The sequence below is a fragment of the Bufo bufo genome, chromosome 4 (genome assembly GCF_905171765.1).
Source record: "Bufo bufo chromosome 4, aBufBuf1.1, whole genome shotgun sequence".
Taxonomy (NCBI): domain Eukaryota; kingdom Metazoa; phylum Chordata; class Amphibia; order Anura; family Bufonidae; genus Bufo; species Bufo bufo.
Window position 1 is genome coordinate 7,095,246 of NC_053392.1, and position 27,999 is coordinate 7,123,244.

The 27,999-nt window shown below is 44.6% G+C and overlaps 2 protein-coding genes across 2 annotated transcripts in view; both read left to right on the forward strand.

Annotated features, from left to right (window-relative positions):
* Positions 1 to 27,999, forward strand: part of LOC120998324 (aspartic and glutamic acid-rich protein-like) — a 2,513,920-nt gene that overhangs the window by 520,550 nt on the left and 1,965,371 nt on the right. The gene's annotated exons all lie outside the window — the stretch shown is intronic.
* On the forward strand, positions 110 to 27,998 carry LOC120998323 (gastrula zinc finger protein XlCGF26.1-like). The gene is made up of 3 exons (XM_040428984.1): positions 110 to 132; positions 10,284 to 12,173; positions 27,986 to 27,998. The coding sequence occupies exon 2, from the start codon at positions 10,316 to 10,318 to the stop codon at positions 12,098 to 12,100; it is 1,785 nt and encodes a 594-aa protein (XP_040284918.1). The 5' UTR covers positions 110 to 132; positions 10,284 to 10,315; the 3' UTR covers positions 12,101 to 12,173; positions 27,986 to 27,998.

The following is a 27,999-nucleotide window of genomic DNA, read 5'->3' on the forward strand; positions in this document are numbered from 1 at the left end:
AATTGTTACAGATGACAAATCAGGGGGAAGATGTGACTGATATTAAAGTGGAGGATGAAGAAGAGCGGATGATGGGCGATCCCCCGTGTAAGAGTGAGGTGGAGGAGGACATTCCAGGCCATGTGACCACAGGTATGGAATCATGAATGGAGGAAGGGAATTGGGAGGTTTCTTCAGGTGAGGCTCCACATCAGAGCTGCAGTAAAGGAGCACTCCGGGCAGTGACCCAGCTTTGACTCTTTAAATAGCAGTCTAATAGTTTTATACTAGTTAAAGCACCGGAGACCTGTAGTAATGGCTGTTATACCTCAGGTAGGTGTCATCAGATGCCGGGTGTTATAGATGACATTACTTCTACACTATAAAGGCTGGAGACATGTAGTAATGGCTGATATACCTCGGGTAGGTGCCATCAGATGCCGGGTGTTATAGATTACATTACTACTACACTATAAATGCCGGAGACATGTAGTAATGGATGTTATACCTCAGGTAGGTGTCATCAGATGCCGGGTGTTATAGATGACATTACTTCTACACTATAAAGGCTAGAGACATGTAGTAATGGCTGTTAGACCTCAGGTAGGTGACATCCGATTCCGGGTGTTATAGATGACATTACTTCTACACTATAAAGGCTGGAGACATGTAGTAATGACTGTTATACCTCAGGTAGGTGTCATCTCCTCTAAGGCCTGTATTATAAGAACAGATTATCTGACAGATTTTCTGACCATTCATTGGTTAGATGACCTATTACACACACAGATCTTTTGTTATACACACCAACTATTGGTCTCATTGGACAGATATTGGTCAGAAAATCTGTTGGTGTAATACAGGCCTTAGTAATTTAGAGATCAGGATTATTAGATGACCAGCACAAATACCAGTCACACAGCTAGAAAAACAGTTAACCCTTTGTGACAGAACGGCTCAATATTTTTACTAAAGACCAATTGAAAAAATTATTTTTAGCCCCAAATGAGTAAAATGCAATCATAAAAATAATGTTCCCCATACATAGTCTTTAAATGTATTTTATTGGGATTTTATGTGATCGACCAACACAAAGTACAAGTCTATGTGAGGTTTCTATGCAGAAGCGTCTGTGAACAGCAATTTTTGCAAACCCTTCCATTGTGGCTCTGGCTGGATGTTTAGGGTTGTTGTCCTGCTGGAATGTGAACCCCGCACCAGTCTGAAGTCTTCTGCAGCCTCTACCAGATTTTCCTCCAGGATTGCCCTGTATTTAGCTCCTTCCATCTTCCCATCAACTCTGACCAGCTTTCCTGTCCCTGCTGAAAAGAAGCCCCCCCACAGCATGATGCTGCCACTACCATCTTTCACGGTGGGTTCAGGGTGCTGTGCAGTGGTAGTTTGTCACACATAGCATTTTGTATTTGTGCCAAAAAGTTCCACTTTGGTCTCCTCTGACCAGAGCACCTTCTTCCACGTGTTTGCTGTGTCCCCTACATGGATTGTGGCAAACTGAAAACAAGATTTCTTATGGCTTGCTTCTTGCCACTCTTTCATAAAGGGCATATTGGTGGAGTACACAACTAATAGGTGTCCTGTGGACAGATTCTCCCACCTGAGCTGTGGATTTCTGCAGTGTGACCATGGTCCTCCTGGCTGCTTCTCTAATTGGTGCTCTCCTTGCCTCGGCTGTCAGTTAAGGTGAACGGTCATGTATTGCTAGATTTGCAGTTGTGCCATACTCCTTCCATTTTCGGATAATGGACTGACCAGTGCTCCGTGAGATGTTCAGAGCTTTGGATATTTTTTATAACCTAACCCTGCTTTACACTACTTCACAACTTTATTCCTGACCTGTCTGGCGTGTTCCTTGGTTTTTCATGATGCTGTTTGATCCCTGTTGTTTTCTAACAAACCTCAGAGGCCTTAACAGAAGAGCTGGAGTTATAATGAGAATACATTACACACAGGTGGACTCTGTTACTAATTAGGTGACTTCTGAAGGCAAAGGTCACACTGGATTTTATTTAGGGGGATCAGAGTACAGGGGCCTGAATACAAATGAATGCCACATTTTTCATATATTTATTTATTAAACATTTTGAAACCATGTCTCATCTTCTCATTTCACACAGACTTGTGCTTTTTCGTTCGATCACATAAAACCCCAATAAAATACATCTAAGTTTGTGAGTGTAACGTGAAAAAATGTGGAAAAGTTCAAGGGGTATGAATACTTTTTTATGGCACTGTATAAGACCTACATTCCAAATACTGCACCTTCTTTATGAAAGAACCCAGCCAGCCTACATCTCTTCATGGAATGTTCACTACGCCTTGCCTCCAGGATGTATGAGGAGGGGGCTGAGCGAGCTGAAGTTTAAAGGGGAGTTATACCCAGTGGTTTATATACTTCATGGGTTACCTGAAATGCTTTTATTTTGTTGTAGAGCTAAGACCAAGAGGATAGCGTGTTCCTCAAGAAACCTGCCCCCGCATGGCTTACACCATTGTATAAGCAGTGAGTGGATAAGGTTATGGAGGAAGAATCCCCATCTCTGTCAGAACATTAGACGTGATTAGGATGGAAGTATCTACCTCTTTTAAAGCTTTTGAGAATGTTCCACATTATCTGTCCGGGAAGGAGGGGAGCCATCTTTCCTGCCGCGACAGCGTCCCTATCCTCTTCTTCTCGGCTCTCCTCCGCATTGGTGTGACACAGGACCTTTGTTACGAGCATTCTGGTAGGAACATCGCTACCCCCTCCAGCCTAGAGTATCTGTGGCACTCATGTGTGACCCGGCCAATAACTCCCCTCAGGCACCCTGCAGGGCCAACTACCATGCCTGCACTTTGTGCAGGGTAAAATTCCTTTGTGGACAGGCAACATCTCTATGTTCTGCATGCCATGCGCCTGGCCAGAGCCATCTTTCCCCTCCACAGCCCACAGAAGTACAGGACTATCCTGGCTGTGTAGAACCTGACTGGGCAAGGGCCCTGTCCCGGGCAGTGGAAGACCTTTCTAAACTCTCCCACTCCACCTTTTCTCTATTGGGTCATTTGATTGAGAAATCACTACCGGTGCAGTCTACACCGTCTCAGGGTCGTACAACCCAGGAGCAGGCTTCCCAGCAAGCGTCCCAGAGCAGGTCACATTCCTCCTCTGACTGCTCAACATCCCCACTTCCTCCCGGTTCCCATTTACAAGCGTCCTCCCTTGGTGACGCGCTGTCGGAGGGGGAGATTGTGGATTCGGATGCGGAAATGGATCTGGAGCAAACTTTCCAGATTGCATCCATGGTGGATAGTCTAGTACAGGGATCAGCAACCTTCGGCACTCCAGCTGTTGTGAAACTACAATTCCCAGCATGCTCCATTCATTTATATGGGAGTTCTAAGAAGAAAAGAGCAAGTAGGCATGCTGGGAGTTGTAGTTTCACAACAGCTGGAGTGCCGGAGGTTGCCTACCCCTGGTCTAGTATCTGCTATCCGGGATACTTTTCAGGTACAAGAGGACCTTCCCTCCACTATCCACCAGGGGGTGTCTTTTTTGCGTGCGAGATAAGCCTCTAAATCTTTTCCCTTGCACGACGATGTTTCTGTGGTTGTAGCAAAAGCTTGGGAACAGCCAGGTCTGCGCTTGCTGATTCCAAAGCGGCTGAACCTGTTCTATCCTTTTCCAGCTAATTGCGTTATGAAATGGTCCTCTCCTCCGAAGGTGGATCCACCGGTCGCTTGCCGAACGAAGAACATGGCCATTGCGGTGGCAGATGGCTCCTCTCTTCAAGACCCAGTGGACCGTCGCATTACACCAAGACCTGTCGGCGGATCTCCCTAATGCAGAGCTCCAATCCGTGGCAATCCAAATCTCTCAGGCAGGAAAGTACCTCTGCGAGGCGGCTTTGGATGCTGGTATTATGGTCGCGCGCTCTTCCGCTCTCATAGTCTCTATTTGCCGGGAGCTCTGGCTTAAAGTTTGGGCGGCAGATTCCTCCTCTAAGCGCTCGCTTTCGAGCCTCCCTTTTACCGGGTCTCGACTCTGGTTACCGGCTCAACGAGATCATATCGGAAGTGACGAGTGGGAAGAGAACTCATCTTCCACAACCCAGAGCGAAAAGTTCCTTTCGTCCTAGAGCTTCGTCCTCCTGTTATTAGTCCTTTCAGAGGTTCTCTGGCACCCGTCCGGCAGCTACCTCGGCGGCCAGACTGCCCACACAGGACCAGCAAAAAAAAGCCATCCTTTAAAGAGGACCTTTCACTACTGTACAAACTAAAAACTAACTAGATCAGTGGGTAGAGCGGCGCTCAGGGGTCCCCCTGCACTTACTAGTATGTCTGGGCGCCGCTCCGTTCGCCCAGTATAGGCTCCGGTGTCTGCGCTCCCTCTGACTGATTTATTGTATGAGGCGTGTCCCTTGCTGCAGCGCTGGCCAATCGCAGCGCACAGCTCATAGCCTAGATATCAACCACCAAGGGGGGGACCCTGGCGGTGATGAAAGAATCTGCAAAGATTCTGCAGTGGGCAGAAGACCACGTTCCGGTGATATCTGCGGTCTACATTCTGGGAGTGGACAATTGGACGGCGGATTTTCTCAGCCGGACAACGGTGGACCCGGGGGAGTGGTCTCTCCATCAGGAGGTGTTCAAGGCTCTCTGTCTCCGGTGGGGACGTCCAGTTGTGGACTTGATGGCGTCAGGCTCAATCACAAGCTCCCTTGCTTCTTCTCTCACGCAAGGGATCCCAAGGCACATGGCGTGGATTCTCTTGTGGCGCCATGGGACGACTTCTCGTTCCTGTACGTCTTTCCACCCTTACCTTTCCTGCCCCGGATTCTGCGCAGAATCAGGATGGAGAACATCCAGGCGATCCTGATTAATCCAGACTGGCCTCGTCGAGCCTGGTATTCAGAGCTCATTCTTCTTCTAGTGGATGCGCCGTGGCCCCTTCCACTCAGGGCTGACCTTCTTTCACAAGGTCCAGTCTTCCACCAGAGTTTGGATACGCTACGTTTAATAGCGTGGCTATTGAAACCTTCATTTCGAGACAATATAGAACAAAGGACCGGCACTTCACTGATGAACGAATTCGTTCATCAGTGAAGTGCCTGTCCTTTGTTCTATATTGTGAGTGGGCTTTCATACCCTGGACGAGAGCACCACTACTCTGCCAGAGGAGTGCCAACTGTCTTCAATTTTGGATTCATTTCGAGACTGAAGGGTTTCTCTGATGCAGTCATTAGGACTATGATTAGAGCCAGGAAACCCTCATCATCCAAGATTTATTACAGGACTTGGAAGTCCTTCCTGCGCTTCTGTGAGGAGCGCGATCTCCCTCCCAGACGTTTTTTCCTTCCTAATATACTGGCAGCGTTTCTGCAGTCCCGATTGGAGCTTGGTCTGGCACATAGTTTGTTGAAAGGGCAGGTCTCGGCCCTGTCCATTTTTTTTTTCCAAAGGCCCCTGGCCGGGTTAGCTGTGATCAAGACGTTTATGCAGGGGGTGGCTCACACAGTGCCCCCTTATCGTCCCCCCTTACATGCTTGGGACCTGAACTTGGTTCTGGGTTCTCTCCAGGCCATTCCGTTTGAACCTCTGAGGGAGGTCTCTCTTCGCTTGCTCTCCTGGAAAGTAGCCTTTTTGGTGGCCATCATCACATCTATCCGGAGAGTTTCAGAACTGGCAGCTCTTTCTTGCAAGGAGCCCTTCTTTGTGTTCTATCAGGATAAAGTGGTGCTTCGCCCCGTGCCATCTTTTCTACGTAAGGTAGTATCCGTTTTTCATGTTAATGAAAACATTGTTCTGCCGTCGTTTTGTCCGCAGCCTTCTCATCAGAGTGAGAGCTTGCTCCATTGTCTGGATATGGTGTGGGCTTTGAAGACGTACCTATCAGTCGTTGCCCCCTTTTGGGGTACGGATGCTTTGTTTGTCATCCCAGAGGGTCCTCATAAGGGGTTGGCGGCCTCCAAGGTGACGATTGCTCAGTGGATTCGGTCTGCGATTGCTGAGACTTATCGCTCCAGGGACTAGGCGCCTCCTCCTGGGATCACGGCTCACTCTACCAGAGCGGTCAGAGCTTCTAGGGCTCACCTACACCACTTCTGCGTCCCAATTGTGTAAGGCAGCAACTTGGTCCACCTTCACAAAATTTTACCGGGTGCACTCTCTGGCATCGGCGGATGCTGCTCTTGGCCGCAGAGTCTTGCAGGCCGCGGTGTAGTGACTTCCATGAGGGAGTTGTTTTCTTGGAGGTGTTGTTTCCCTCCCTGGGGACTGCTTTAGGACGTCCCACGGACCTGTGTCCCCCAATGATATGAGCAAGAAAACAAGATTCTTGTGAACCCGCTTGTAAAATCTCTATCTCGCTTTATTCATTGGGGGACACATCACCCACCCATTGTTCTTAGTGCGGCAGGTGGGGTTCATGGGTTGCCAGTTGGGACCTTGTTTTGCTTTGGTCTTATGGCAGTGTGCAGTTCTTGTTTGGTTTTCAGTTTACTTCTGCTTCTCCTACTACTGGAGCACAAACTGATATGCTCTCTCCAGACTGGAGGAGGTATAGCTGGCAGCGGAGGAGCTAACAGTCTTCAGCCTAGTGTTGCCTCCTAGTGGCAGCAGCAAGCTATACCTACGGTCCTGTGTCCCCTAATAAATAAAGCGAGAAAGAGATTTTACAGGTGAGTTCACAATGTCGTTTTTTCCCCCAGGCTTGTAAATACATTTTGGCAAGCTGTTAGATGAAAAGCATAGTAAAGGAGGGTTACCACCTTCAGTCCCTGCCCCAGAAAAATACAAAATCTCAGATTTACATGCAAATTCAGAAAGAGCTTTTGCAGTAAACAAGGAGAAACCTCAGGGAGATAAATCCATACCTGGCGTGTAAGGAAATTCAGGGCGGAGTCCATCCAATCCGCAATCAAGTATCGTTTCAAGGACTGTGTGATGGGCACAATAGTTATGAAAGATGCTTAGTATCGCGTGCCGATTCTTCGTTTTCTTATTTTTTTTATTTTTTATTACAGGGTTACGGGGGAAAAACAAATTTGGGTTTCTTTATTTTCAATATCGTGCCCTATTGTTTTGGAGTCTACCAAGCCCCCAGACTGTTCGCGGCGAGACCCGTGTAGCCCTTTGAATAGGCCACCATAAAAAGGCATATTGTCGGTCATTGGGTTAAAGAGGTTTTCAGGTTTAATGTTTCCTCCGCTCCAGATAAATAGCATGGGATGCATTTAAGGCTTTTGTTGGGGGGTTTGAATTAAAGGGGTTCTCTACGCTTTTACTATAAATATCAGATCAGCGGTGGCCCGACGCTTGGCACCCTCGCAGATCAGCTGTATGAAGGGAAGGCGCGTGCACTGAGCAAATTCCAAAAGGGGTCAAATGTAAAAAAATTGGTATTTTATTTACAACGTTCGATGTGCGATTAAACTGACCAGTTAATATTATTCTACAGGTCAGTACGAATCCGGCGATACCTTATAATGTATAGTTTTTCTTGTGTTTTGATGGTAATAAAATAATAAAAAAAAAGTGGAATAAAATCAGTTTTATTTTTTCGTCTCTATATTTTGACCCCTATAACTTTTTTGTAACTATATGTACACGGAGCTGTAAGGGGGCTCATGTTTTGTGGGGCAAACTGAACTTTTAATTGATGCCTTTCTGGGGGGTGTATGACTTTTTGATCACTTTATTTCATTTTTTTGTAGAAAATAAAGCGACCAGAAATGGTGAATCAGCCATTTTGGTGCTTTTTTCTGTTTTGCTGTTTGCCGTATGGGGAAGATTTTTATACTATGGGCGGTTTCGCACATGGCGACACCCATGATGTGTAATTTTTTTAATTTGTTTAGTTTTTATTTTTATTTTGGGAAAAGGGTGTTTTTTGTTGGGTTTTTTTTTTGCACTTTTTTATAGTTCACATAGGAAACTATAACCAGCAGTCATTAGATTGCTGTTCTCATAGACCCCAGTGCACTAGCCTTGGAGTCTATGAGAAAATTGCTTGTTTCCTATGGAGCCCTATTACAGGTAGCAAGAAAAAAGTGACCTCCTTCCTCCTGTCACAATTTCCTTGCGCAAATTCGCTCCATTGATGTAGACTAAATCTGCAAGCAAATCCTCAATATGCAAACTGCAGAAACTCAGGAGACGTTCCAGAGTCAGCCTTAAATACATAGCAGAGAAAGGGAAGGATGTATTCCTCACATTCCTGATGGATCCATTTCTGACTGGCACAATTTTTTTTATTTTATATTGTATGTGTCTCTCCAGCCTAAGGCCAGATTCACATGAGTTTATTACGGACATATTATCCATCTGTATTATGCAAATGTGTCACGACCACAGGTTCAGCTGACATCAACTCACAGCATCATAGATACATGTGCACGTAACATAGATGGATATGTCTGTATATACAGTTGCAAGAAAAAGTATGTGAACCCTTTGGAATTATAGGGATTTCTGCACAAATAGGTCATAAAATGGGATTTGATCTTCATCTAAGTCCCAACAATATACAATCACAGTCTGCTTAAACTAATAACACAAAGAATTACATTTTACCATGTTTTTATTGAACACACCATGTAAATATTCACAGTGCAGGTGGAAAAAGTATGTGAACCCCTAGACTAATGACTAGTGTTGAGCGAACTTCTGTTTTAAGTTCGGCGTCTAAAGTTCGGCTTCCGGTTAGCGGAGAATCCCGATATGGATTCCGAATTCCGTGGTAGCGGAATCAATAATCGGCCTTTATTGATTCCGCTACCACGGACCACAACGGAATTCGGAATCCATATCGGGATTCTCCGCTAACCGGAAGCCGAACGTTAGACGCCGAACTTAAAACAGAAGTTCGCTCAACACTACTAATGACATCTCCAAGAGCTAATTGGAGTGAGGTGTCAGCCAACTGGAGTCCAATCAATGAGATGAGATTGGAGGTGTTGGTTACAGCTGCCCTGCCCTATAAAAAAAAAAAAAACACCAGTTCTGGGTTTGCTTTTCACAAGAAGCATTGCCTGATGTGAATGATGCCTCGCACAAAAGAGCTCTCAGAAGACCTACGATTAAGAATTGTTGACTTGCATAAAGCTGGAAAGGGTTATAAAAGTATCTCCAAAAGCCTTGCTGTTCATCAGTCCACGGTAAGACAAATTGTCTATAAATGGAGAAAGTTCAGCACTGCTGCTACTCTCCCTAGGAGTGGCCGTCCTGTAAAGATGACTGCAAGAGCACAGCGCAGACTGCTCAATGAGGTCTCTGGCATATGCCAACATCCCTGTTAGCAAATCTACAATACGTAAAACACTAAACAAGAATGGATTTCATGGAAGGATACCACAGAGGAAGCCACTGCTGTCCAAAAAAAAAAACCCATTGCTGCACGTTTACAGTTTGCACAGCAGTACTGGCAAAATATTCTGTGGAAAGATGAAACCAAAGTTGAGTTGTTTGGAAGAAACACACAACACCATGTGGGGATAAAAATAGGCACAGCACACCAACATCAAAACCTCATCCCAACTGTGAAGTATGGTGGTGGGGGCATCATGGTTTGGGGCTGCTTTGCTGCGTCAGGGCCTGGACAGATTGCTATCATAGAAGGAAAAATGTATTCCCAAGTTTATCAAAACATTTTGCAGGAGAACTTAAGGCCATCTGTCCACTACATAAACAGAAGATGGGTGTTGCAACAGGACAAAGATCCAAAGCATAGAAGTAAAACAACAACAGAATGGCTTAAACAGAAGAAAATACGCCTTCTGGAGTGGCCCAGTCAGAGTACTGACCTCAACCCGATTGAGATGCTGTGGCATGACCTCAAGAAAGTGATTCACACCAGACATCCCAAGAATATTGCCGAACTGAAACAGTTCTGTAAAGAGGAATGGTCAAGAATTACTCCTGACCGTTGTGCACGTCTGATCTGCAACTACAGGAAACGTTTGTTTGAAGTTATTGCTGCCAAAGGAGGTTCAACCAGTTATTTAATCCAAGGGTTCACATACTTTTTCCACCTGCACTGTGAATGTTTACATGGTGTGTTCAATAAAAACATGCTAACATTTAATTCTTTGTGTGTTAGTTTAAGCAGACTGTGATTGTCTATTGTTGTGACTTAGATGAAGATCAGATCACATTTTATGACCAATTTGTGCAGAAATCCATATCATTCCAAAGGCATCACATTCTTTTTTTTTTGCAACTGTATGTGAATTCGGCCTCATTGGAATGTGATACATTTATCAAATTGTTTTAACCAAAAAAATCATAAAATCTATTATTAATCTTAACAGAAAATCCATGTGAGAAGCCTGACGGAAACATCATGTTATCTCTAGATTGTAAAGAAGATGAAGATACAATGCAGCGCTCTTCAGAAGAAAACTTAATTACCTGTAATGTACATCCAGAACTTCACAGTGCATCAAATAATTCCCCCAAGAATGAGGAACTTTCTAATGACCAATCACAGATTATTAACCCAAGTCCAAATCTATCATATAATCATCCTAAACATGAGGAATCTTCCCCTGACCAATCACAGATTATTACCCCAAATATAGGGCAGAAACGGGGTAAAAGGTTTCATTGTGGGGAACGTGAAAAACATTTCAGATATAAGTCAGAGCTTTCTGTAAACAAAAGTAGTTCTACAGGAGAGAAGCCGCATTCATGTTCAGAATGTGGGAAATGCTTTACTCGGAAACAAAGCCTTGATCTACATAAGAAAATTCACACAGGACAGAAGCCATATTCATGTTCAGAGTGTGGTAAATGCTTTATACAGAAATCACAACTTGATGGACATAAAATAATTCACACAGGAGAGAAGCCGTATCCATGTTCAGAATGTGGGAAATGCTTTATACAGAAATCACACCTTGATGGACATAAAATAATTCACACAGGAGAGAAGCCGTATTCATGTTCAGAATGTGGGAAATGCTTTTTCCAGAAAGCAAGTCTTGATCTACATAAGAAAATTCACACAGGAGAGAAGCCATATTCATGTTCAGAATGTGGGAAATGCTTTATCCAGAAGGCAAGCCTTGATCTACATAAAAGAATTCACACAGGACAGAAGCCATATTCATGTTCAGAGTGTGGTAAATGCTTTATACAGAAATCACACCTTGATGGACATAAAATAATTCACACAGGAGAGAAGCCGTATTCATGTTCAGAATGTGGGAAATGCTTTATACAGAAATCACACCTTGATGGACATAAAAGAATTCACACAGGAGAGAAACCGTATTCATGTTCAGAATGTGGGAAATGCTTTTTCCAGAAAGCAAGTCTTGATCTACATAAGAAAATTCACACAGGAGAGAAGCCATATTCATGTTCAGAATGTGGGAAATGCTTTAAGACGAAATCAAAACTTGATGAACATAAAAGAATTCACACAGGAGAGAAGCCATATTCATGTTCAGAATGTGGGAAATGCTTTAGCCAGAAAGCAAGCCTTGATAAACATAAAAGAATTCACACAGGAGAGAAGCCGTATTCATGTTCAGAATGTGGGAAATGCTTTATCCAGAAAGCAAGCCTTGATCTACATAAGATAATTCACACAGGAGAGAAGCCATATTCATGTTCAGAATGTGGGAAATGCTTTAAGACGAAATCAAAACTTGATCAACATAAAAGAATTCACACAGGAGAGAAGCCATATTCATGTTCAGAATGTGGGAAATGCTTCAACCAGAAATCAAGCCTTGATGAACATAAAAGAATTCACACAGGAGAGAAGCCATATCCATGTTCAGAATGTGGGAAATGCTTTATGCGGAAAGCACACCTTGATGGACATAAAAAAATTCACATAGGAGAGAAGCCATATTCATGTTCAGAGTGTGGTAAATGTTTTACATATAAGTCATATCTGGTTGGACATCAGAGAATTCACACAGGAGAGAAGCCATATTCATGTTCAGAATGTGGGAAATGCTTTATTCAAAAATCAAGCCTTAATGTACATAAAAGAATTCACACAGGAGAGAAGCCATATTCATGTTCAGAGTGTGGTAAATGTTTTATAGATAAATTACGTCTGGTTCGACATCAGAGAATTCACACAGGAGAGAAGCCATATTCATGTTCATAATGTGGGAAATGCTTTGTCACAAAATGAAATTTTAATCAACATAAGAGAATCCACACATTAGAGAAGACATGATGTTTTGTTTTAAGAATAATGTTTTATAAAGAAATTAGTCTTTCAAACTTGCAGACTTGTGTGTTCATTTTACCTCATTGTGCCAATATTCTATGTGAGTGAGCAACAGAACTCCTACTCACAAGTCGCTGGTACAAAACCTTTTGTTTGTTTTATTTCTTTTTACTTCATTCCAATATAAAATGGTGGTACATCATGAGGGACGCTGAGACAGACATCGTTCACACCTCCTCCCATCCACGCAACGTTTCGGGAGAAAACGCCTCCTTACTCATGCGTGCAGGTAGAGGTGGAGGTGGGATTTTTATAGCACCAACAGCTGATAAATATATACAAACCATATAGTTTTATACAAGATGCATTGCTATAAATAACCCTAACACATGAAAGTGATCAATCATATAAATGCACTAAAGCTACAAATTTCATTTAACCCTTTAGGTATTAAAGACTGGAGTTTCACTATCCAAAATGTGTCCCTTTGTAACAATCTCCTACTGTTATCCTCCCCATGGACTCCACTTTTTACCACCTCCAGAACCTGACACCTGATGGGCCCGATCATAAAAATATCGAGCAACCGTAGTTTCACCTTGTTTTTTCACCTCCACTGTTTCCATCTTACTCTGCCTTCTGAGTTCCTTCCTAATGCTGGACATATGCTCATTGATTCTGATCCTTATAGACCGAGATGTTTGTCCAACATATATCTTACCACATGGGCATTTCAAGCAGTATATGACATTACATGTCTCGTGCGTTGCAAAATCTTTAATTTGTATCCTGTCTCCCTGTGTGGGGTGCACTACAGCGTCACCTTTTATTATAGCACTACAATTCCCACAGAACGTCCCCTTCTCTGAGTTTCAAGGAAACTCTGTCTTTAAATTTTTTTAGGGCGTATGTCACTAATTAGCATGTTATTCAGAGAGGCAAAAAGGGGTTTATCAACATTCTCCCAAATTTTTGATCATGTTTTAATATCTACCAATCTTTCAGAATAACCTTTTTTATTAGTTTAGAATGTCGAACATATTTGGAAAGATTACACAAATTGTTTCTTTTGCTTCTCCCTCTTTTTAACCTGTCTGATGTCCTGTCTTGTTTTTTTTTTTTACCAACCTCTATTCCAATTTCAGTGACCTCTTCCTTATTATAACCCCTCTGTATGAATTTATTTCCCATCAATAAGCGATATTTTTTCGTATTATTTGCCAGTACTAGATATCCTTCTGGCCCGTGTGAACTGGCTCCTAGGTATCTTAAAAAAAATTTGAGGGACGTGGTGGCTGGAATGAAGCTGCAGGTTATTTCGATGTTTGATGGAATTATGGCACTCGTTTAAATGGGTAACAAACTGTAGAAGGGAAGATTGATCACCCCTCCACAGCATGAACACATCGTCCACATAGCGAAGCCACCCACACAAAATACATGCCGTGTCTCAAATCCTTCCATGAATATATTAGCGAATCTCGGAGAAGCTGAAAGTAAAAATCGCTATCAATGCGACAATTATTTTTCCATTTCATCCACCACCACAATGAGAGATGACCCTTGACCTCTGTAGGGGCAGGAATACACAGAGAGAGTTTAAATTGCCCCCACCCCTTCTCCCCCTCAGTGTTTTCCTGCCCCTACGGATTAAGCACGCAGAGAGAGTCCTCCCTGTTGGGAGGTGAAGATCAGGAAGATTTTACCTTCATCTGCTGCCTTCCTGCGGCAAGGGCTATGGCTAGACAACGTGGATGCTTGCCCTGGCTTATGCTGGGACCCGCGCTCCGTCTTAGATCACGGTCTTCTTTCCACTGCGTATCGGAAGCAGACCGCTGACGCTGGATCCACGTGGGGTCCCTTTGATCTTACGGCGGAACCAGGGCGCATTGCACAGGGAAGTGCTTGTGGATGACTTCAGTGGCCAGGAAGCGTTTTAAAAAAGTGGTGCTCATGCAGCATAAGGCTGATCATCACCGCCACTATGACAAATCCCGAGACTACAACTTCCCGTCAGGAGGTTTCGGACCCCTCTCCGGCTGCTCCTACCATGAGTTCCCCAAAGGGGAGTATGTTATCCTTATGTTTAATAACATAATACTCAAACTGATAATTGGTTGCTCTTCTTCTGTTCCTTAGGGAGCAAGATATACAAAATCTAAGTCAAGATCTCTAAAGTGCGCTACCTGTGCCAAGAGACTGCCTGATAACTATAAAAAGAAGTTGTGCAAGGGATGCTTTCTGACGTCTTAAAAAAGGAGCAACCATCTATCCTTTCCGAGATTAAATCTTTTATTCAGGATGAGATTACGTCCTCCCTAGCATCTCTTACTACTCCTAGTACTCTTCTCCTGCCTGCCGAAAAACCGAGACTATCCATTCAATCCTCCTCTGATACTGAGGACATTGATGAGGATACCTCTAGACGAGTGTTTGAGGAAGAACTTCTCTCAGAGGGTGAAATTGTAGAGGATGATAAAAAGTACTTATTTTCCTCGGATGAAATGGAAGATTTACTGAAATCAGTTAGATCCACTATGGGCATAGAGGATACTCCCAAGCCGCGTACGGTTCAGGATAAAATTTTCGGGGGTTTAGGTATTCCCCATTAATTAGAATATCAAAGAGATAATGGATGAGTGGATTGAACCTGAGAAAAGACTAGAGGTGTCCAGAGAATTCAGGAATAGATTAGTTTTTGATCAAGCTGAATGGAATTTTTTTTTAGGAGACACCGAAAAATGATATTCAGGTGGCAAAGGTAGTAAAAAAGATGGCCTTACCCTTTGAGGATTCGTCACAATTAAGCAATCCAATGGAACACAAAGCGGATCCTTTATTCAAGCCTGGGAGGCAGCTGTTGGGTAAAATACAACATCGCGGCTACATCTGTGGCAAGAGCTATGTACTTCTGGTTATCTGACTTACAGGACCACCTAAAGAACAAAACTCCAAGGGAGGATATCATAAATTCCCAACCGCCATTAAAATCAGCAATTGCTTTTCTGGCCGATGCCTCGGCAGAATCGGTACATTTTACCGCAAAAGATGCAGGCCTTTCCAATGCATCCAAAAGGGCTTTATGGATGAAAGCATGGTGTGGGATAAAGATTCCAAGACTAAACTATGTTCTATTGCCTTTTTGGGGGAGTTAGTTTTTGGTCCAGTATTGGATAATATACTGGAGAAAGCGGGTGACAAAAAGAAACGGTTTTCGGAGGTAAAAGAAATAAAAAAAGAGGCCCTTTCCTCAATTCCCTTCACAATATAGACCCTACAGGGGTAAGTGTAAATTGGGCCGCTGGTGCTACCCAAAAGGCGGAAGGGGTAGAGAATTCATCCTTTTTCCCCAAAATAAACAGAGTGGGAGGCAGATTGAAGAATTTTCTAAACCGGTGAAATCAGGTTTCGTCAAATCCATGGACATTAAACATCATAGCCCAGAGATACAGATTAGAATTTTCTTCAATGCCTCCAGAAAGATTCTCAGTTTCCACCCACAACAGGGGTATACGGGAAAAAAATTGTCAGGGAGTTCAAGGTTTATTAAATCACTTGTAGTCATAGAGGTACCGCACTCCGAAAAGGGAAAAGGTTTATACTCCGCCCTCTTTCTAGTCAAAAAACCAGACAACGGCTTCCGCACAATAATAAATCTAAAACCTTTGAACAGATCTATAATGTATAGGAGATTCAAGATGGAGTCAATCGCCTCCACTGATTCCAAAGGTTGCCTTTATGACATCAGTAGTGAAGCGTACATATTAGTCATCAAAAGTGACAGGTGCCACCCCCTTCATTTAAAATCCGCCCCCAGCTGCCAAAACTTCACTCGTCAACACGCCCCTTTCGTCCTCTTGACAGGTGCCCCTTCGCCCCCTCCCAAATCTGAATAATGCATGCCTGGACATGTCTAGAGAGCAGTTCACCATACCCCTTAATGTCAGTATACAAATTGAGCACAAACAAAAACGCAGCATTTTAAAAAGTTTATTGAGCAGATAAACAACGTACAGAAATAGGAGGCAGTGGCGTCTCTCTCTGTCTATTATCAGCCCAGATCAACCAGCAGTAATCTATTTCAGACTCACAAGATACTTGTCAAGTTTACACACAACCACGCGGCAGATCATCCATAAATCTAAGTAGTTTTTTTATCATGCATTGTTTATGTATCATTTTATGGCTATTGTTTTATATTTGTTTTTCAGTGTTTTGTGTATACAAAATTGGTTAGCAAATTTGTAAAAATTTATTTTATTATCTCTTTATTTATATTTTGCGAGACAGCCTGTGACCCCATACTATACAGTTTAACTTAAATTTGACAATCTTTTAGTAGAGCTCGAAATTTGTATAGTATAAGGCATAGATGTATTTTCCTGCACTGGAAATGTATTGAAACATAGCGTTTAGCGTTGTTATCCTATATTTCGTAATCCGCTGTGGTATTATCAAATAACTGCACACGTGCTAATTGTTTTACTTTCGGTAATATTTGAAAGTTAACTTGTGACGTGAGCACTGTAGTAAACCTATTTTAATAAAATATTCCTTTTTAGATGTCGCTACTGATTCACTGTGGTTAGAGACGCCGCTTATATAACTTGTAACAGGTGACACCCACTAGGGGTGATAGTGATCAAACATACACGCTCCCACCAGAAGTGTACACACGATATTAATTTATTTATCAATAGAGATGTCGCGAACATAAAATTTTCCGTTCGTGAACGCGAATTTCCGCAAATGTTCGCGAATGGGCGAACCGCCATAGACTTCAATAGGCAGGCGAATTTTAAAACCCACAGGGACTCTTTCTGGCCACAATAGTGATGGAAAAGTTGTTTCAAGGGGACTAACACCTGGACTGTGGCATGCCGGATGGGGATCCATGGCAAAACTCCCATGGAAACTTACGTAGTTGACGCAGAGTCGGGTTTTACTCCATAAAGGGCATAAATCACTTAACATACCTAAATTGTTTGGAATAACGTGCTGTAAAACATCAGGTATGATGTATCGATCAGGTAGTGTAAGGGTTACGCCCGCTTCACAGTGACAGACCAAACTATGACAGACCAAACTCCCCGTTTAACGCACCGCAAACAGTCCATTTGCACAACCACAAACTCCCCATTTGCACAAGGTTGGATACCAAGCTAGCCATGTCCCGTTCCTTGTCCTCACTGACGTCATTGAAGGTCTCTTCCTCCACCCAGCCACGTACAACACCAAGGGTCCCCGAAAGGTGACAACAAGCCCCCTGGGATGCCTGCTGTGGTTGGTCTTCCACCTCCTCAAAGCCACCTTCCTCCTCTGACTCCTCTTCTTCAGACTCCTCTCTCTGCGTTGCCGCAGGTCCAGCAATCGACGATGACGACAAGGCTGCTTCTGGTGGTGATGTTGACCACAACTCTTCCTCTTCATGCTCATCCACGGCCTGATCCAGCACTCTTCGCAGGGCACGCTCCTAAAAAAACGCATATGGGATGAGGTCGATGATGTTGCCTTGGGTTTGACTGACCAGGTTTGTCACTTCCGCAAAAGGACGCATGAGCCTACAGCCATTGTGCATGAGCGTTCAGTAACGCTGCCAAAAAATACCTAGCTCTGCAGAGGCTGTCCTCTTTTTTTTTTTTTTTTATTAAAAAAATCTGTTCTTACCAGTTTAATCTCTGTTTTATCCCCTATCGGGGCCTGTGTGGTGTATGGAATACATTTTAGAAACCGGGAGATGGAAAAAGATGCTTGGTTGGTCCTCTTACTTCCAATTTGGGGCACTCTGCGTTCACCGTGCAATGTACTGTGCTACCCGATATGAGTGGTATTTTAAGTAGTACTATTCCTATCAGTTTAATCCCTGTTACGTCCCCTATCAGGGGCCGGTTTATGGAATAGATTTTAGGAACCGGGAGATGGAAAAAGATGCTTGGTTGGCCCTCTTACTTCCAATTTGGGGCACTGTGCGTTCGCCGTGCAATGTACTGTGCTACCTGATATGAGTGGTATTTTAAGTAGTACTATTCCTATCAGTTTAATCCCTGTTGTGTCCCCTATCAGGGGACGTGTATGGCATAGATTTTAGGAACTGGGAGATGGAAAAAGATGCTTGGTTGGCCCTCTTACTTCCAATTTGGGGCACTGCGCGTGCGCCGTGCAATGTACTGTGCTACCCGATATGAGTGGTATGTTAAGTAGTACTATTCCTATCAGTTTAATCCCTGTTACGTCCCCTATCAGGGGACGTGTATGGAATAGAGTTTAGACAACCGCAAAGAGTTGTCAATAGTTGACACACTCATGACATAAATTTTATTCCTCTATGCGTCAATCTTGGTGTAGTGATGACTGTGCTCGTGTGCACGTTTGGGAGATTGCAGTCGATGGCGGTTTTTCAAAGCCTATGGTCGTGCTGAGGTAGTTCAGTGACAGTTAAGTGACCCAGAAAACAATGATCCTGCAGTGTGGGCCCATTGTTGGCCTAGTAGGCTTTAATGATCACCTTAGATGATCACAAAGAAAATTAATGTTTTTTCTATGCAAAATTTTCCAGCCGATCGCTTTTGGTCTGTTCACAATGAAGCAACGACCTTATCATCTGGAGTGTGCCAACATTGCCATTGCCAACACACTCATAGAGGTGATCACTTCATTGTGATACGCAAGCCCCTTCACCACAACAAGGTAACGATCACGAAGGGGAATTGACACATGTATGAGCCTTTTTTTTTGTTTTGTTTTTTGCAGCCACAGTGCAGCACCAGAGGCCAGAAAAATTAGGCATGTTACACATGCCTGAAAAATTAGGTATTGTTGCAGCCGCTCCTGTAGCAGCGACCGGAAAAATTTGATGTTTTCCAGGCAGAAAGTGCACTAAAACATTGCGGCTTGAACCCTAGTTGGTGGGGGAGAAGTCACGCAAGTCATTCGGCACACAGAGATTAAATACAGCAGCGTGTGGACCATTTTATAGCCCAAGGCATCTCATCAGGCCTTTTTTTAGTCAAATGCATCCCCCACTGTCAGTCCCTTCGGGATCCATGCCTCATTCATCTTAATAAAGGTGTGGTAATCTAGACTTTTTTGACCTATGCGACTTCTCTTCTCAGTGACAATACCTCCTGCTGCGCTGAAGGTCCTTTCTGACAGGACATTTGAAGCGGGGCAGGCCAGAAGTTCTATCGCAAATTGGCATAGCTCAGGCCACAGGTCAAGCCTGCACACCCAGTAGTCAAGGGGTTCATCGCTCCTCAGAGTGTTGATATCTGCAGTTAAGGCGAGGTAGTCTGCTACCTGTCGGTCGAGTTATTCTCTGAGGGTGGACCCCGAAGGGCTGTGGCGATGCGTAGGACTTAAAAAGCTCTGCATGTCCTCCAACAACAACACGTCTGTAAAGCGTCCTGTCCTTGCCGGCATGGTCGTGGTAGGAGGAGGATTACTTTCACCTCTTCCCCTGTTAGATTCCCGTTGTGCTGTGACATCACTCTTATACGCTGTGTAAAGCATACTTTTTAACTTGTTTTGGAACTGCTGCATCCTTTCCGACTTCCGTTAATTCGGTAACATTTCAGGCACTTTCTGCTTATACCGGGGGTCTAGTAGCGTGGCCACCCAGTACAGGTCGTTCTCCTTCAGCCTTTTTATACGAGGGTCCCTCAACAGGCATAACAGCATGAAAGACCCCATTTGCACAAGGTTGGATGCCGAGCTACTCATGTCCCGTTCCTCGTCCTCACTGATCTCATTAAAGATCTGTTCTTCCCCCCCAGCCACGTACAACACCACGGGTAGCAGATAGGTGACAACGAGCACCCTGGGATGCCTTCTATGGTTGGTCTTCCTCCTCCTCAAAGCCACATTCCTCCTCTGACTCCTCTTCCTCAGACTCCTCTTCCAGCGTTGCCACAGGTCCAGCAAGCGATGCCGATAAGGCTGTTTCTGGTGGTGATGGTGACCACAACTCTTCCTCTTCACGCTCATCTACGGCCTGATCTAGCACTCTTCGCACGCTCCAGTAAGAAAACAAATGGGATGATGTCGCTGATGGTGCCTTCGGTGCGACTGACTAGGTTTGTCACCTCCTCAAAAGGATGCATGAGCCTACAGGCATTGCGCCGGAGCGTCCAGTAACGTGGCCAAAAAATACCCAGCTCTGCAGAGGCGGTCATACAAATACTCGTTGACGGCTTTTTCTTGTTGGAGCAGGCGGTCGAACATTAGGAGTGTTGAATTCCAACGTGTCGGGCTGTCGCAAATCAAGCGCCTTACTGGCATGTTGTTTCGCCGCTGAATATCTGAAAAGTGCGCCATGGCCGTGTAGGAACACCTGAAATGGCCACACACCTTCCTGGCCTGCTTGAGGACGTCCTGTAAGCCTGGGTACACAAAGCGTTGCGTGCACAAAGCATTGTACGATCAGATTCAACACGTGCGCCATGCACGGCACATGTGTCAACTTGCCCAAATTCAATGCCGCCAACAAATTGCTTCCGTTGTCACACACCACTTTGCCGATCTCCAGTTGGTGCGGAGTCAGCCACTGATCCACCTGGGCGGACAGGAGTGCTGGTCCGGTGTGACTCTCTGCTTTCAGGCAAGTCAACCCCAAGATGGCGTGACACTGTCGTATCCGGGATGTGGAATAGCCCCTGGGGAGCTGGGGGGGTGCAGTTGATGTGGAGCAAGACGCAGCAGCAGGAGAGGACTCAGCCGAGGAGGTTAGCGAAGAGGATGGAGTAGGAGGAGTAGAGGAGGTGGCAGCAGGCCTGCTTGCAAGTCATGGCAGTGTCACCAACTCCTCTGCAGAGCCACGCATTCCATGCTTGGCAGCCATCAGCAGTTTTACCCAATGCGCAGTGTACGTGATATACCTGCCCTGACTGTGCTTTGCAGACCAGGTATCAGTGGTCAGATGGACCCTTGCCCCAACACTGTGTGCCAGACATTCCATGACTTCCTTTTCCACAATAGAGTACAGGTTGAGGATTGCCTCTTGTGAAAAAAAAATTTGGCCGGGTACCTTCCACTGCGGTGTCCCCATAGCTACAAATTTTTTGAAGGCCTCAGACTCCACCAGCTTGTATGGTAAAAGCTGGCGGGCTAAGAGTTCCGACAAGCCAGCTGTCAGACGCCGGGCAAGGGGGTGACTCTGTGAAATTGGCTTCTTACGCTCAAACATTTCCTTGACAGACACCTGACTGTGGGCAGATGAGCAGGAACTGCTGAAGGTGAGAGGCGGAGTGGCGGATGGTTGAGAGGGGACAAGGACGACAGCAGTTGTTGACGTGGCTGAAGATGCTGGACCAGGAGGAGGATGGTGGCTTTGAGTTTGTGTGCTGCTTGTACTCATCATGTGTTGATCCCATAGGTGTTTGTGATGTGAGATCATGTGCCTTCGCAAAGCAGTTGTACCTAGGTGGGTGTTGGACTTCCCACGACTCTGTTTCTTTTGGCACAGGTTGCAAATGGCATCGCTGTTATCAGAGGCAGACACACAAAGAAAATGCCACACTGCTGCAATGACTGCATTTTGGTGGTGGCAACAGCATGCGTTGATTGGCGTGCTGTCTGGCTGACCCCGGGTGCCGATACATGCTGTCTGACTGTGCCACTAGCTCCTTGCGACGACCTCCCCCTGCTTCCAACTCGTCTCCTCCTCCTCTCTGTCTCCCCATCTGAACTTTCCCCCTGTTCTTATTCTCTTCGAGCGGGCACCCACGTGACATCCATGGACACATCGTCATCATCAACCGCTTCACTTGTATCTGACAACTCAGCAAAAGAAGGAGCAGCGGATACAACATCATCATCATCACACCGTACGTCCATGTGTGTAATGCTGCCTGACTGAGACATATCCCCGTTATCTACATCCTCTGGCAATAATGGTTGCGCATCACTCATTTCTTCCAACTGATGTGTAAATAACTCCTCTGACCGATCAAGTGAAGCAGCTGTGCTGCTAATGTTGGTGGTGGCGGCAGGCGGGCGAGTGGTAACTTGAGAGGTGCCCGAAGCTGAGCTGGAGGAGGATGGTACGTCAAGGTTCCGAGCGGAAGCTGTAGAAGATTGGGTGTCCTGTGTTAGCCAGTCAACTATGTCCTCAGAACTTTTCGCGTTCAGGGTACGTGGCCTCTGAACACTGGGCATTATTCTAGGGCCAAATGAAATCACAGCACCACGACCAAGACTGCCCCTGCGGGGTGGCCTGCCTCTGCCTGTCATATTTTTTTTGATTAGTTGTACTATGCGTGCAAGCTACTGTGACACCAGATATGACTGGTGGCACTGGGCACTGGCAGTAGTGGGCACAGTACACACTGTGGGCCTGACATATGCTTGCAGGCAACTGCAATTATATTACAGTGAAAAAATTATTTTACTGTTTTAAATGCAAGCTACTGTGACACCAGATATGAGTGGTGGCACTGGGCACTGGCAGTAGTGGGCACAGTACACACTGTGGGCCTGACACACGCTTGCAGGCAACTGCAATTATATTACAGTGAAAAAATTGTTTTACTGTTTTAAATGAAAGCTACTGTGACACCAGATATGAGTGGTGGCACTGGGCACTGGCAGTAGTGGGCACAGCACACGCTGTGGGCCTGACACACACGCTTGCAGGCAACTGCAATTATATTACAGAGAAGAAAAAAAAGCAGACTGATGTACTAGCCCTGAAAAGGGCTTTTTGGGGTGCCGTCAGGACGCTGTCCTTACAGCAGATCAGATGAGTCTTTGAGGACTATAGTGGACACAGAACACTGGCCTAGCTAACGAATTCCCTATTTAATCAGCAGCAGCCGCACTGTCCCTGCTCTCACTAACACTGCAGCTTCCGAATGAATCTAAGATGGATGCTGTCCTTGCTTTCTGATAGGAGGTGGGAGGGTCTGGGAGGGAGGGTATGCTGCTGATTGGCTGGAATGTGTCTGCTGACTGTGAGGTACAGGGTCAAAGTTTGCTCAATGATGACGTACAGGGGGCGGACCGAACATTGCATATGTTCGCCCGCCGCGGCGAACGCAAACAAGCGATGTTCGCCGGGAACTGTTCGGCGGCGAATAGTTCGGGACATCTCTATTTATCAATAGATTATTCCTCTATAGTGTAAAACTGAATATAAAAGCTGTGTTGGTATATACGCTGTGATAGCTTCACTGATATAGCAAACACGTATGAAATAAACACGCATAAGGAGTCTTCATGGATCTCGATGCAATCATGACGACTCAGCAGTCTGAAAAATATTTGCAAAAGACCTATTTTAATCCTAAAGCACCCGGATCTTTTGGTGGCTTGGAGAGTTTATATACACTGCGTGCAGAATTATTAGGCAAATTAGTATTTTGACCACATCATCCTCTTTATGCATGTTGTCTTACTCCAAGCTGTATAGGCTCGAAAGCCTACTACCAATTAAGCATATTAGGTCATGTGCATCTCTGCAATGAGAAGGGGTGTGGTCTAATGACATCAACACCCTATATTAGGTGTGCATAATTATTAGGCAACTTTCCTTTGGCAAAATGGGTCAAAAGAAGGACTTGACAGGCTCAGAAAAGTAAAAAATAGTGAGATATCTTGCAGAGGGATGCAGCACTCTTAAAATTGCAAAGCTTCTGAAGCGTGATCATCGAACAATTAAGCGTTTCATTCAAAATAGTCAACAGGATCGCAAGAAGCGTGTGGAAAAACCAAGGCGCAAAATAACTGCCCATGAACTGAGAAAAGTCAAACGTGCAGCTGCCAAGATGCCACTTGCCACCAGTTTGGCCATATTTCAGAGCTGCAACATCACTGGAGTGCCCAAAAGCACAAGGTGTGCAATACTCAGAGACATGGCCAAGGTAAGAAAGGCTGAAAGACGACCACCACTGAACAAGACACACAAGCTGAAACGTCAAGACTGGGCCAAGAAATATCTCAAGACTGATTTTTCTAAGGTTTTATGGACTGATGAAATGAGAGTGAGTCTTGATGGGCCCGTGGCTGGATTGGTAAAGGGCAGAGAGCTCCAGTCCGACTCAGACGCCAGCAAGGTGGAGGTGGAGTACTGGTTTGGGCTGGTATCATCAAAGATGAGCTTGTGGGGCCTTTTCGGGTTGAGGATGGAGTCAAGCTCAACTCCCAGTCCTACTGCCAGTTTCTGGAAGACACCTTCTTCAAGCAGTGGTACAGGAAGAAGTCTGCATCCTTTAAGAAAAATATGATTTTCATGCAGGACAATGCTCCATCACACGCGTCCAAGTACTCCACAGCGTGGCTGGCAAGAAAGGGTATAAAAGAAGAAAATCTAATGACATGGCCTCCTTGTTCACCTGATCTGAACCCCATTGAGAACCTGTGGTCCATCATCAAATGTGAGATTTACAAGGAGGGAAAACAGTACACCTCTCTGAACAGTGTCTGGGAGGCTGTGGTTGCTGCTGCACGCAATGTTGATGGTGAACAGATCAAAACACTGACAGAATCCATGGATGGCAGGCTTTTGAGTGTCCTTGCAAAGAAAGGTGGCTATATTGGTCACTGATTTGTTTTGTTTTTGAATGTCAGAAATGTATATTTGTGAATGTTGAGATGTTATATTGGTTTCACTGGTAAAAATAAATAATTGAAATGGGTATATATTTGTTTTTTGTTAAGTTGCCTAATAATTATGCAAAGTAATAGTCACCTGCACACACAGATATCCCCCTAAAATAGCTAAAACTAAAAACAAACTAAAAACTACTTCCAAAAATATTCAGCTTTGATATTAATGAGTTTTTTGGGTTCATTGAGAACATGGTTGTTGTTCAATAATAAAATTAATCCTCAAAAATACAACTTGCCTAATAATTCTGCACTCCCTGTAGATGTGTTAAAAAAAACACCTTACAAAGAGAGCGACTATAGCCGCGTGGTTAAACAACCGAGACGCGTACACGCTGCATAAACCCGCGAGAAAAAATGTTGTGAGAATAAGGTCATAGTGTCGTCCATCGCCTTGCAATGGCAAAACGACCTGTGTGATATGTCAAGCTACGCCAAAGAAAATGACGTCATAAAATATATTTTAACCGTGATTGACGTATTATCAAAATATGCGTGGTGTGTTCCCCTGAAAGATAAGACAGGCTCCTCTGTAGCGAAAGCCTTTGAATTGATGTTCAAGAATGATCACCGTGTACCTAAAAAGCTACAGACGGATCGGGGGCGGGAATTTATGAACAGTGCTATGAAGCGTCTTTGTAAAGAGCTCAATATCCACCATTTCTTTACTACAAACACAGTGAAAGCCGCTTTTGTTACGATTTAACAGAACGTTAAAAACAAAAATGTGGACATTTTTAAATAGATGCAATACATTTTGATATATAGATGTTCTAAATAATTTTTTATACAGCTATAACCATATATGCCACAATACAATCCTGTGCAGACCTGTTGACGTAACAAAAAACAATTCTTTAAGAATATTTAGGATCGTTTATGGCAAATGCATGAGTCTTAAACCAGCAAGACCTACTTAAAAAATTGGTGACCATGTCAGAATTACTCAGTATAAAGGGACTTTCGCTAAAGGGTATGAACAGTCTTACACGGAGGAAATTTTCATAGTCTCGGGCGTTAACACAAGATTTCAAAAACCTATGTATGAACTCGTTGATTTGGGTAATGATCTAATAGCAGGTTAGTTTTACGAAGAAGAGTTACAGAAAGTCCCAGCAGTTGCTGAACGTGTGTACAGAATAGAAAAGATACTGAGAAAAAGACGCGTGAGGGGTGAAACTAATTTTTTCGTAAAGTGGCGTACTTAACCCTGCAAAATTCAATAGCTGGATCAGTGAAAAGCAACTGACTTCTCTATAAGCCATGGAATCTGGGTCCTTTTATATAACGCAGATATTGAATTTTACACTGAAAATTCAATATCTGTTTATACAACAAAAGTCGCAAAACCCGTTCATTTGTCGGGTCCTTATGCTGTCGCTATGACCGAAATCCAGTATCCGTATAGCTGGTATATCGTCGGATCGTAAGAAGGTACCTTCTTTTTTGGGAAAAAAGGTGTAACGTTAAACTGAATACCGCATCAAATCTGTTTTTTATTCTACTATAGCGGATGTTGTAAAATCTATTAATGAGGTCCTTGAAAACGTAAAAATTTTGAGCGAGCCCTTTAGATTGAAATATGATCCCATAAAGGTCTGTTTATACACCGGAATCACAGACACACATTTTTATGCCTGGAGAAAAGCTTGGGCCTATTTTAGGAATACACAGCTATGTTGAAGACTCTATTGAAAACAATCAGATCGAGAGGAGCGGCATGTATGCAGACATATATTCTGGTTTTATACGCTATTCAGCATTTGCTCGTTGTAAATTTGTACGCTCAACATTTAAAAACTGTTGAAATTACCGGTAGAAATGAGATTGTCACCCTAAAGCAGGCATGCTCAACCTGCGGCCCTCCAGCTGCTGCAAAACTACAACTCCCAGTATGCCTGAACAGCTTACAGCTATCAGCCTACAGCAAGGCATTTTGGGAGTTGTAGTTTTATAACAGCTGGAGGGCCGCAGGTTGAGCATGCCTGCCCTAAAGTATATGGGACCCGACTATATCCTGGTATCCAATCATAATTTCAATACAATTTCAATAGCCATCCAAACGGACCAATCTCAACCTGTTAAATTCAGGTACGGTAAAACCATCATGAGATTACATTTCAGACCAGGCAAGGAGGTGACACGCTAAAAATGCTGTCCCAGAGACTGAACGGCGATCCCGGTGTGTATGCCCGTTACTACGTTAATCAGGCAGGTTTCGGGTTAGAGGGATTCCGTGGTGATGAATACATGTACGGATCTGGCCTTGTTTAGAGGACTTTTTAGGAGAGCAGTCCCTCTTTTCAGGAAGGGTATTGAGCTTGTGAAACCGCATGTAAAATCTGCAGCCAGAAATATCGCTAAATATACCGTCACGAGTATATCAACTGCTGCGATGGATAAATTAATCCAACCCCCAGCAGATCAGAAAGGCTCAGGCCTTGTTTATGTTGTGAAAAAACCCGCTAAAAGAAAATCACACTCGGGTTCATCGTTTCCGCCCGTGCTCAAGAATAAAACACCGCCACGTAAAAGACGGAGACGTCAGAAAGTTGTTAGACGATCTGGAGACGACATCTTTTAGTGAAATACCATGGCCTTCATACACGAAGGTTCTGTGGAATGTACCAAATCGGATAGGTCTGTGCGGCGCATTGCTTAATGATCTGTCACTTACCAGTAGGAGGAGCTCCTGGCCAGTCACAGACAGCGCAGCAGGTAAGTATGATGCTTCTAATATTGTAATATTGCTAAGTAACCATGGCAACCAGGCCTGCAGTAGCGTCCTGGTTGCCATGGTTACCGATCGGAGCCCCAGCGATTAAACTGGGACTCCGATCGGAACTCTCCGCTGCCACCAATGATCGGGGGGGAGGGGAGGCCGCACACTGGCCACCAGATATTAATACAATAGAGGGGGGGCCCGCACACTGGCCACCAATGATATTACAATAGAGGGAGGGGGGGCCAGGGGGGGCCGCACACTGGCCACCAATGATATTACAATAGAGGGGGGGCGGGGGGGCCGCACACTGGCCACCAATGATATTCAAACTGGGGAGGAAGGGGGGTCTGCCCCCTGCTGCCTGGCAGCCCCTGATCTCTTATAGGGGGCTATGATATGCACAATTAACCCCTCAGGTGCAGCACCTGAGGGGTTAATTGTGCGGATCACAGCCCCCTGTAAGAGATCGGGTGCTGCCAGGCAGCAGGGGGCAGTCATGTACACAGTT